This window comes from Numenius arquata, chromosome 22, assembly GCF_964106895.1.
Source record: "Numenius arquata chromosome 22, bNumArq3.hap1.1, whole genome shotgun sequence".
NCBI classification, from domain to species: domain Eukaryota; kingdom Metazoa; phylum Chordata; class Aves; order Charadriiformes; family Scolopacidae; genus Numenius; species Numenius arquata.
Genome location: NC_133597.1, coordinates 6,303,844 through 6,315,829, shown reverse-complemented (window position 1 = coordinate 6,315,829; position 11,986 = coordinate 6,303,844). Strand labels below are relative to the sequence as shown.

The 11,986-nt window shown below is 51.2% G+C and overlaps 1 protein-coding gene across 2 annotated transcripts; it reads left to right on the top strand.

Moving 5' to 3' along the window:
• Positions 1 to 360: 360 nt before the first annotated feature.
• On the top strand, positions 361 to 11,439 carry LOC141474493 (transmembrane protein 45B-like). Of its 2 annotated transcripts, none has more exons than XM_074162417.1 (6): positions 361 to 429; positions 6,876 to 7,077; positions 7,417 to 7,629; positions 8,969 to 9,153; positions 10,035 to 10,180; positions 11,322 to 11,439. In XM_074162417.1, exons 2-6 carry the CDS (start codon positions 6,894 to 6,896, stop codon positions 11,437 to 11,439), a joined length of 846 nt encoding a protein of 281 aa, XP_074018518.1. In that variant the 5' UTR covers positions 361 to 429; positions 6,876 to 6,893. The 2 variants fall into 2 exon arrangements, with proteins under 2 accessions (XP_074018518.1, XP_074018517.1); XM_074162416.1 differs by lacking the exon at positions 361 to 429 and adding an exon at positions 10,314 to 10,334 and having other exon boundaries at positions 6,894 to 7,077; positions 11,352 to 11,439.
• Positions 11,440 to 11,986: the final 547 nt, after the last annotated feature.

Sequence of the window (11,986 nt, the reverse complement as noted above, 5' to 3'; positions counted from 1 at the left end):
ACGGAAAATAAAGTGCTTCAAAGAAATTAATCCGTTTGGTGGTGGGTCGTGGCTGGGGGGTGCAGGGGAGCTGGGGTGGGGGTGTAATACCCCCCTGTGAGTTGGGTGATGGGGGAGTCCCATAGAAGGAAGTTTAATCATTGCAATGAAACGTGAGAAAATAAAGATTTTGGGGGGGGAAAAGGCAGTTTTTCACATCAGAAGAGTTTTGGGGGGGGAAAGTGCAAATTTAAGCACCTGGTGTGCCTAATGTAGTTTTTTTTTAATGTGTCCTAGGTCATCTTTGCCCTCTGTGGGGGCGAGGCTGGGAGCAGGCAGGGCTGGCAGGGAGGAGGCAGGAGCTGCAGGCAGGGAGGAGGCAAGTGCCGCAGGCAGGGGAGGAGCACAGCTCACCTGGGCGCAGGTACGGCCGCGGGATCAGTGGGGCAGGTAAGGGTCTGGCGTGGGGAGGGGGGCGTCGTGTTGGGAAGGGGCTGGGGAATGTCATCCCGAGCCATGGGGCTCACCCCCCCATAGCTGGGAGGGGAAGGGTCCCCATCTGTCCCCCCTTTGGGTGGGTAGGGATGGGGGGACCACACAATTTGGCATCCCAACCAGCCCCATAGGGAGAGAGGAGAGGGATCGGGGTGAGTGATCCCGGACCCACTCCCCTTGTAAAAGCAAACTGGGGGGTTACATTGGCGTGTGCGTGGTCCTCAACCCACCAGGGGTGTCCCACCTCCCCGGGGTCCTGGTGGGATGGGGCAGAGGGGGGTTTGCTGCTGCCCCTGCAGCGGTGGGGCGCGATGGGGCAATCGGGCAGCAACGCTCTCCAAGGAGGAAGTTGAAAAATAAACACGGTGTGTGGGGCCCGAAAGCGGGGAGAGGGGAGAGTGGGGCTGCCTGGGGGCACCGGGACCCCCCATACCCTCCCCAAACCCCTCGCCGGGCTGCCTGCAAGGAGCCTTCTCCGTCTCCCTGCTCCACTCCCCAGCCAAATTAAATACAAAAGCTCTGCCTTGAACGGCTAGAACAAAATCGCCGCCGCGTGCGCTGAACCAGAAACTCCCTTCCCACCCTCCTCTCCCCGCAGAATTGCCCCGAAATGCCTCTTTCAGTGCCCAAAGTCGTGCGGATTAGGAGGAAAAGCAGCGTCCAGGGGATTGTCCTGCCCGAGGGATGGTGCCTCCCTGAGCAGGGTGCAGCTGGGGAAGGGTTTCTTCCTTCTTCCTACCAGCTTGGCGTTAAAAAAAAAACTTAATAACATCTCGCTTTTGCAGCGCAGGGTGCGATCGCCGCGGCACAGAGGCTTGTGTCGGGCAGCCACAACTATTTAATAAACCGAGGGACGGCCGTGGTACTCAACCGGCTTGGTTTTATGTGCTTAAGGTGAATAATTGGATATATCTGGGGTATGTCGCACTGGAAATGGGTTTCTTTAGTAGCTCGTCCTGGAGAGTTTTCCTTGAGGGATGCTGAAGGCAGCGGGGAGGAGCGCTTAGCCTGTGGGGTGATGGGGACAATTTTAGGACGAGCAACCGTCTCGTCTTCAGAAAATATGGATTTTTGTGGCGTTGCTGGTGGCGGCAGTGCCGGTTTTGAGTCCCCGTGTTGCGTCGGTGCTTGTGAGGTAATGGGGTTGGGGGAGTCAGGGCTATTCCATCATCGCCCATCGTGGAGCTGGGGAGGCACCGACCTCGGCTCCCCGAGTCCCATGGCAACCACCACCGCCAGAAAGCACTTTAAGCTCTTCAGCATCATGCAGAGGCGAAGAAAAATAGCTTTTAAGATGGTAACATGCATTTCCCAAAACAGATCATTTTTAAAGTCAGACCTCGTTGCCTTAAACCCACAAATAAACAAATGCGGGTTGTAAAGAGAAGCAAAAGGATGATGAAGCGCCCGCTCTGAGCCCCTGTAGTTAAGACGGCTTTGGCTAATTTGTTTTATTTCTCAGCTTTCTCTGCTGGGCTGTAACTCAGAGCTGCTTCCCTGACAGCGGGGCTCGGCGCGGGGGTGGGGATGGAGAGTCCAAAGCAGAGGGCGATATCCCCTCTCCATCGCCAGCACTTTGGTCTCTCTCTTCCCCTGTGCCTCTTTGCAGTTGAGTCCATCGTGTCTATTAAACAGATCTCAGGTGTGATGTTTTCATCCCAGTTTGAACATCCACATCGATTTTTCCCATGGCAGCAGGCCTTTGTTTTCGGATTAGCTCAGTCTATCTCCTATGTCCATCAACAGCCTCTCCTGCAGCACCTGATGGTCCTTCAGATATTCCCCAGCAATTGAGCCCAATAGGTTCCAGGGACGATGATAATTTTTAACCTAAGGCTAAAACCCCCCAGGATCCTTTAGAGGCAGAGAAGTTTCTTTCCTGGGCTGGCAGATGTGGCCGGGCTCGCGAGTATTAGTAACGAATAACATGATTGCTCGGTGTCACCGCGAACACTCCCCGGTGCAGATGGAGGCAGAGATAGAAGAAAAACCGAGGATAATGGGATGAAATGGTTCAGAGTGGGGTTTTAGTCTGACATTAATGCATTAGGGATCCAGCTCCTCGGGGAGCTAATGGAAGTGCTGCTATGATTAGAAGTGCCTCTGCAGACAAATAAGACAGCGCTGGTAATGGAGTGAGGCAGCGGGCAAGAGAAGAGCTGGTATTTGTAGGCGATGCCTCGGCTGACATCTCTTGGGTGTCTCTTCTGCCGTCTTTCTGTCCTCAGAGGGGACACCTCCCTGTCTTCTTCTCCAGTCACCCCATTGCCAGACTGTTGGACCTGTTGGAGCGGGGCCAGAGGAGGCCACGGAGATGCTGGGAGGGCTGGAGCCCCTCTGCTGTGAGGACAGGCTGAGAGAGTTGGGGGGGTTCAGCCTGGAGAAGAGAAGGCTCCGGGAAGACCTTCGAGCCCCTTCCAGTCCCTCAAGGGGCTCCAGGAAAACTGGGGAGGGACTCTGGATCAGGGAGAGGAGGCACAGGAGGAGGGGGAAGGGTTTGACACTGAAAGAGGGGAGATTGAGCTGAGATGTGGGGAAGAACTTCTTTGCTGTGAGGGTGGTGAGAGCCTGGCCCAGGTTGCCCCGAGAAGCTGTGGCTGCCCCATCCCTGGAGGGGTTCAAGGCCAGGTTGGAGGGGGCTTGGAGCAACCTGGTCTGGTGGGAGGTGTCCCTGCCCAGGGCAGGGGGTGGTACTGGATGATCTTTCAGGTCCCTTCCAACCCAAACCATTCTATGATTCTCTCCCAGGTGGAGGATTTGTGCTGTGGGGTTGTGTTGTACTGGGAGATGCTCGTGGAGAGCAGGCAGGGTAGGAAATGGGCTGATGGAGGATGCTTTTTTGGCCAAAGCACCTCATCCACTGCTGGTCTGTTGGTCTGGGTTTGATGCTCTCCTCCTGCAGTCTCAGATTCAGCAGGAGGAGACCCAGACCACCTCGAGAGGCTTGGAAATAGCTTTGTTTTTTCCAGACACACACCTCAGTGACATTCCCCAGCTGAGCCTCAGCTCAGCCTTTTTTTTTTTTCATGACTCAAGACATTTCTCCACTGAGTCAGCCTTTCCCTGGGGACCGTCCCTGTGACCTGCAGATGCTCCGAGAGCCAGGCAGCGGGTCCCACGGTGAGCAAACCAGCTCTAGTGTGTCTGAACTGCCTGATTTGCAGAGGTCTAAGGGCAAAGTTAATTGCAGGGGTGATGGCTGCGAGCTGTTGCCACTGGCGAACTTTAGACTGTAATTTGCAAGCTGGGGAAAATGGAAGTGATGCCCTGACCGAGACACTATCAATGCACTAATAAGACCTTTGCAAAAAAAACCCACTTGGTAAAGCAAATGAGACCTTTGGAAAATTCAAATGGTCCAGGCTTTGGGCTGAAAAGAGACTATCGGTGGCTGCCAGGGTAGGGCAGGAGGAGGGGGTGACAGCCTCCCCGGGTGTTTGGATGCATTAGCCATAAACCAAGAGGCAATCAGCTCTTTTGGGAGGTGGTAAGAGCAGATGAAATAGTAAATCATTAAGCTCGCGCAGCGCACGGCGTTGGAATAAACAGGGGGCAAAGTGCATTAATTACAATTCATTACGTGGTTGCGTTGTCGAACGTGCAGGTTAGACGGAGAGGGAGCGGGGCAAAGTCAGGCCCTGCAGGGGTGCCCTGGAGTGGTGGTTGGTGGTGCCAACCCCAACATCAGCTGGACCTTCAGCTTTTTTCTGTTCCTCAGTGACTGCAGGCAAAGTCTGGCTGCATTTGGGGCTGTAGGGACAAACAAGAGCTGTTTGGCTGTTCGCTCCAGGGCACTCACAGTTGAAAACATAATTGGGTTTGCTTTTTTTTTAATTTATTTTTTCCCCTCTGTGCTCACCTTTTGCATGTTTTCAGAGGAGGAAGAGAAGCAAGGGAAATAGTTTGGCTGGTGACACATCCCAGATAAGCTGCCTGTCAGGCGGGTACAGGTGGCAAGAACCCCAAAACAGTCCTCGTCACCCTGCCAAGCTCAACCCAGCACACGTACACCCCGCAAGGTGGATGTGCTGGCTGCTGGACTCTATTTAAAGTGACCTTTAAGTTTCCTTGCTTGGTCAGTGTATCCTTTAGTTCATCCTGTTTTGACTGTGGCGATCTCATGTGGGAAACCATCAGGTCCCATTAAATACCTGCCTTTAAAATAGCCAATTAATGAGGTTATATATTTGACGACATATTGCTGTGGAAGTGTTATAATTATAGAGTTGGTATGGCATGATATGGCTGCAGTACTTCTTGTCGTGGTATTCTGGGATGGGTTGAGTTCTGCTTTCAGTTGTTACCCTGATATTATACTGTGGCGTGTATGTGATGGGATTCTCTCCTCATCCAGAAAATACAGATTTCCCAGCCACTTCCCTGGCTCAGGTGTGCTGCTTCCTTAATCCACAGGGATACAGGTGAATACTCCGATTCCCTGGTTGTCTTTTTCAAAGGACTAAAAAGACCATTGTATTAACCCACTGGACTGTGCTACCGTTGCTGGTAAAAGGCGTCTTGCTTTGATTTTGTGTTTAATTACCCAGTGCACCCACTGTCAATAAATCTCCCCTTTTAAGTCATGAAATAAGGCAGAGCCTTGCAGCGCTGCTAACAGCTGCCTGCAAAGCTGCTTACCTGTAGGGTCAAAAAATAACACTTCCATGTATGGCTTTTCCACCTTCGGATTAAACCCCCTCCTAAATTTGTTCGCGTGAAGCCCACGGTGGTAGTTCATAGGAATTTGGTGAGGGAAAGGTCGTCAGCCATGTAGCTGCGTGCACCAGGGTGGTGTTTGCACAAGTTGGCAATGTTTGCTTACCTCCAGGTGTTGGATCAAACCAGGTTTGGTTAAACCAGTTCAAATCGGGCAGGTTGGCGACAGGGCTGATCTCACCCCGTGGATTTTTCTGCCTCTTGGGAGATGGTATCTGCCCCCAGCCGAGCTCTGGGGCATGGGCTTAACAGGGCGAAAAGAGGTGTCCCCGGGACAAACCGACCTGAAATCAGATATTCATAAAGCCAAAGCAACCGCTCTTCCCTCTCGAAGGCTGGCATCAGTGAGACATGTTCAACCTCATGCCCTAATTATCCTTTATGCAGAAGGCAGGCAACAGCAGAAAAAGAGCAGTTTTTCAGTTTATATTTCCAGCAAGTGGGGGCTGAAGCCCAAAATGCAGCCTCAAAAGGTGGTTTAAGGATAACGGGGTTGTGGGAGTCTGTGATGGGGAGGTCAGGTCCAGCACCAAACTCCGCAGCTCCTTGCGATGTGGATGGATGGATGACATCCACGCCACCAGAGAGCTGGTTTCTGCCCAGAGTGAAGCTCAGCTCGACATGGAAACGAGCGTTATTAAATAGAGAAGGAAGTCCTGGGTGCTGGCAGCACAGCCTTTGTTATCAATTAAAAAAAAAATCCTAATTGACCAGCCTGACACAACCGACCTGTGATTACGCCAAGGCAGGCCCCCGAACATATGCTGGAGCCCACATCAAAGAGCTAATCGTTTCTCCACCTAATTAAGCAAACCAGCAAATGGCAAACAGGAGCCGACTGGGTTTTAATTGCTGTAATTCTCCTAGGAAACGGGTCCCCCGGCTCTCCTACAAATGGTGCACGTGTGTGCGCTCAGGCACGGAGGCTCCAGCAGCTCGGCTGGGATCCCCAGGCTCCTTGCAGTGCAAATCCCAGCTTAGTGATGCTCCGGAGAGGGAAGAAAGGGTGGGAGGAGGCAGTGATGCAGGGAGCGAGTTGGTTTCTCTGCCCAGAACCAAAATGTTTTTTTTTCCAGCAGCTTTTGGGGCGTTTTTTGAAGATAAATTGTTAACAAAATGCTTTGGCTTTGCGAAATAGATGTGGCATGGGTTGGGTTTTTTTCTTTCCCCTCTATGGGCTGGAAAAATTCCGGGAATTTCAAAAATTTTTGGACATAGCACATCACTTCTGTGGCTGTTCAAGGAGCTAAGGAAACCCACTGATGTTTGCCCCTAGACCTCACTGTTTTCTCTCCAGCATGGTCGCAAAAAGCCCACCTTGCCCTGGTCTGCAGCGGATGTTCTCGCTCGTGCCTGCAGAAGGGTAGGAAAAGCAGGGGCTGGGAGGGATCCCGGGGGATGCAAAGTTCAGGCTGGGATGTGTCAGAGATTGCAGCAGATACAGGGCCTCCGCTAAACTAGTCTGGGCTCTGGCTTTTTCGGGTATTTCCTAATCTTGGGGCCAGGACCTCAGAGAGGTCCCACCTCTCACCCTTGGAGGGTTCCCCAGTGGTCCTTCCTACTCCTACGTGCCTGGTCAAGCCTTTTGCAGTCCTCTCGGAAAGGGAAAGTCCATTTTTTTCCCAGTGTTATGTCAAATAACCGGTTTAAGTTGTATAATGACATTGTTTTTCTTTGCCTTGTAGCCGGAGGACGTTGTCAGGATGGCGAACTTCAAGGGTCACGCGCTTCCAGGCAGTTTCTTCCTGCTCTTTGGGCTCTGGTGGTCTGTGAAATACCCGCTGCAGTATCTCAGCCAGAAAGCAAATAAGAAATCCCATAGGACTTATTGTTTCCAGCGCGTGGATGCCATCGAAGGGGGAGTCAAAATCATCTTCGCTCTAATAGGTAAGGCTTATATTTTACTAGTTCCCAGCCTGTAGCGATGACTGTACTGGAGCCCTTACTCCAGAGAAACCAGTCCAGGCATGGAAGGATGCGTCCTTGATGTTCGTCTTGTCTTGATCTCTAAGAGAGTTGGATGTGAAAAGACCAAGTCTCGTAGCCTTTCCTGAAGCAGAGCTACCATTAATACAGGATTTTTATATCCAGTCCTTTCTCCCTAACTCAAAACCATCAGCTCTTGCTTCAGAACCACACTCCACCCCCCGCTCCCAGCAATGAGTAGCATCAACCATCATTGCGTATAATCCATCAGAAACGGGGTGCTCTTGCGTGTCCATGCAGGGATGCTGGCAGAGCAGTTCGTCCCGGACGGCCCGCACATGTACCTCTACAGTGGGGAGAACCGTGACTGGGTGAAGCTGATGAACTGGCAGCACACCACCATGTACCTCTTCTACGGCCTCTCTGGGGTGGTTGACGTCTTCACCTACATCTCCGAGGTGGTGCCGTGGGGCCTGGACCGCCTCATGCTCTCCGTGGCCGTGTTTGTCGAAGGTGGGTAGAAGGTGGTGCTTAATTCTGGGAGGGATGTTGGAGGGTGAGTCAGGGAGTGACCAACATTTGCCAGACTGAGATATTGCTCTGAACGTCCCTGAAGATAGGACACATTGTAGGTGATGTATTATCCAAGGGCAGTCTGTATCAAGATGGGAAGTACAGGCATCAATAGGTCCTGTTTTGGGATTTCTGGGGTGACAGCGGTAGAAAGCAGCAGGCTGAGTTTCCTCGTTATGATAAATGGTTGGTGGATGCTGCATTTATCTTGCATCTACAGAGCCGTTTGCGTGCCCCCCGTTCTCCCCCGAGAGCCATTAATTACTCTGCAGGCATCGTCATCCTCATCTGTTTGCCTTGCACGTGGCGAAGTCGAGTGACTTATTCCGGCTTCAGCACATCATGAATATCATTTTGGCTTCAGGCTGTCGTTTGAGTCGCCAGCCAGGATTTCAGACCCCTCTTGGATCACAGAGGGAAAAGACAATAGGAAATGAAGGTCTTGCTTATACAGAAAACCCCTTGATGAAGGCATATCTCTTGTTATTTTCCCTTCACCAATTCCTGAGGTTTTTGAAGCAGCAGCAGGGGCAGTGCAACAGGCACAGTTTGGCATGTAAGAAAAGGAAATCTACCATTTCCAGCTCCTAAGAAAATGGTGAGGTTTAGCAATAGAAAAGTAGGACACAGCAGGAGCCTGGCTAGGAGGGGAAGGTGATCTGAAGAGGTGACAGCACCAGCATAGGAAGAAAATCACCCTTCTGTTGGTCTACATCTTGCTCAGATCCTCCTGCCCCAAGGTTGGGCACCTCATTCCTCAAGGATGGTGCGAGACCTGGAAAGAAGGCTCCGGGGAGACCTTATAGTGGCCTTCCAGCATCTGAAGGGGGCCTACAAGAAAACTGGGGAGGGACTTTTTACAAGGGCATGTAGTGAAAGGACACTTCACATGTAGTGAATGGTGGCTTCAAACTGGAAGAGAGGAGATTTAGATTAGATATCAGGAAGAAATTTTTGACTCTGAGGATAGTGAGAGGTTGCCCAGGTTGCCCAGAGAAGCTGTGGCTGCCCCATCCCTGGAAGGGTTCAAGGGGAGGTTGGAGGGGGCTTTGAGCAACGTGGTCTGGTGGGAGGTGTCCCTGCCCAGGGCAGGGGGTTGGAATGAGACGATCTTTAAGGTCCCTTCCAACCCAAACCATTCTATGATTCTATAATTCTATGTGGAGTCCCTTGTTTTCATGATGACCTGTCTCAATTCCCCAACCAGGCGAGTGATTTACTCTACCAGGGCTCTGTGGTCATGGTTGGTGGTGTTAAAGCATGGTACGTATTTTGGCAGGATGTCTCTTTTATTACCACGTCCTTCACCGCCCCATGCTGGATCAGCATATCCACTCCCTGCTGCTCATCGCCATCTTCTCAGGAGCCTGCAGCATCATGCTGGAGGTCTTCCTCCGTGACAACATTGTCCTGGAGATGTTCAGAGCTGGCGTCACCATCGTCCAGGGAACATGGTTCTGGCAGGTCAGTTCTGCCTCCTCTTGCAGAGCAGAGCACCAAGGTAGGAGAGCAATGGGAAAAGAGGAGAAGCAGCCATACATCACCGATCCATCGCGAGTCTCCAAAGGATAATTTTGCCGGGCTAGCTTCATAAATAGATCATAACCCAGAATGAAAATTGACTCATCACAGGTCATCTCTGATGACTGCTCCTGCTGCAATAGCCATTTGTCTTGGCTTGTTGCTTCTCTGGGGGGGGGGAACAGCAAAAGCGAGCGCTCACAGTGAGCGAGCAACATTCTGCAGTATCTAACGACCACGTACTAATTGCTTAATGTGTCTAATGCACCCAGCAGCACTCCCTCTGGTTTAGTGGGAAGATGCAAACCCCACCAAGCAATAAAATGGCTGAGTAAAAATACGGCCAACGTCTGGCTTTGGTAGTAGTTGGAGAAGCAAAGAAATCAGCTGGAGATAACCACTGCCCAAACTGGGCTGCCGACAAGAAATGCGAGTTCCCCTCCTCTTTCTCAGCCCCAGGGCTGCTGTGCGAACTCAAATTCAGAGATTAAAAACTGTGCTGAGCTCGCAAAATACGAAATTCGGAGTTTTTAAAGGATGGCTCTGAGTCTGCAATGCAGAGGGACAAATTGTGGGTGGTTATTGTTCAGAAAAAGAGAGACCGCAGGCGCAGACTTGCTTTGTGGGACCTCTCATGGCAAGGCTGGACTGCAATGAGCCCAGTGCTGTCTCAGCAAAACCCACACTCCTGGTCAGGGCTCAAGCCCCTCGGTCTCCACATGGATCGTGGTGAGAACTGAGATGGACAGAGGGTGCTGGAAGCCTTCAATGCATTGATTTTTATTTTTTTTCCCCCAAAGTAATAAATTTCTTGTTCCACCCAGATCGGGGTTGTGCTGTTCCGGCCATGGGGAGGTCCGGTGTGGAATGAGGAGGACCACAGCAACATCATGTTCCTCACCATGTGTTTCTTCTGGCACTGGGCAGCCGCCGTGGCCGTCCTGGCTGTAAACTACACTCTGGCTTACTGGTATGGCTGGGGCATGAATTTTGGGGGCAGGAGCAGGGTGGGCGGACAGGGATGAGGATGGCTGGAGTGAGATGCAAATGTTCTCCTGGAGAACAAAGTCACAGCTGAATAAGCAGCCCCTGACTGCTGCAAGTTTTAGGGCACGGCGACAACTGTACATGTTATTTGTCGACTGCACAGAATGCAAAATAGTGTCAGTGAGAGCATTAAACACGGAGGAGTCAAATAATTGAGCCCCCGAAGCTGCTCCTGGGAGTCACACTGCTTTTTTTTCTCGGCACCGGGTACTGGAAGTCAAACTTTAATTTCATAGAGAAAACAAAGCATTATCAGGAGCCCCTGACATTTTGTCCCCTCCCTTGCAAGGATTTCGAAGTGGTCAACAGTCACTGAGTTATTGGAGGTGTAACACCACTGTCTGATGGGCAAGATGTCGCCAGCCCCAGGAATGGCTTTTCCAAGGGGATGGGAAGGGGACGTTATCCTACTCTCAGGGGTGCTCCTACAGCCTATGAGCCTCTGGGCTGGGGAAGGTTTAGATTGGATATTAGGAAAAATATCTTCCCCCAAAGGGTTATCAAACACTGGAAGAGGCTGCCCAGGGAAGTGGTGGAGTCACCATCCCTGGAGCTATTTAAAAGAGGGGTAGATGTGGGGGTGAGGACGAAGGTTTGTGGTGGTTTGGGCAGTGTTGGGTTGACAGTTGGACTCGATGGTCTTAAAGGTCCCTTCAACCTAGACAACTCTTTGGAGATTTTCAAGACCCGCCTGGATGCAGTCCTGAGTACCATGCTCCGACATGCTCTGAGCAATCCTGCTTCGGCAGGGGAGTTGGACTAGATGATCTTTATGGTCCCTTCCAACTCTAAAATTCAGTGAAATTCAGTGAAACTCTGTGATTCTCTAAGGCATGCTGCATGGTTTGCTGAGACATGGGCTACAGAAGAGACAGCCCAGTCTATGCAAGCAAATAGACTTTATACAGAATAAAAAACCCTAGTCCCTCCCAAACAGCATTTTAGGACCTCTGTAATAGTTTCTCACCCTCTGTGCATCCCTTACAAGTGCAGTTTGCTGCCCTGGGCAGCCTGGTGAGGCTTGGGGTTTTTGCTGATGGTGACTTATCACCCGTGTGTTCCAGGTGCATCCAGAGGTGCAGGAGAGGCGGCAGGGAGCCCTACATCAATCTGGGAGTCCGGCAGCAAAAGTGTGACACGAGTTCCCAAGCTGCCTTCCTGAACGGATCTGATGAAGAGTGAAGAGCGTGAGATCTCCTCCTCCAAACACGCGGAGAATTCGTTTTCTAGAAGAAAAAAAAAAAAAAAAGAAATAATTAAAATCTAATGAAATATATTTTGGAAAAGCAAAGAGAAGCGCCACCGTTCAAGCACACTGAGCTCACGGGTGGCAGCTGCCCTCCGTCTGTACCCGAATATCGCCGTCTCTGAAATGAGCACTGTTTGCAGTGATTTTTAGCAACAAAATTAAGTGCAGAAATTCAAAAGGGATGAGATTGCTTCATCTGATGGGTTCCTGGGCGTGTTTCCATAGTGATGGAGAGCATCCTTTGGCCAGCTGACTTTTCCAAGTGCCTGGAGGCTTTGACTTGCAGTGATTGAAGTCAGGGAAACCTCGCGGCTGAGGTCGTGCACCTCTGGACCAAGGAATCGTCCCAAGGAGGAAGAGTAAAAGAGTGTTAAACGCGAGATTATGTCAAATTTGCAACATCGTGACTTGATTGTGCACAATACAGATTTTATTACCAAAGCTTTGAACTGAAGAGGGGTTTTGTTAACAGTTTTCCTG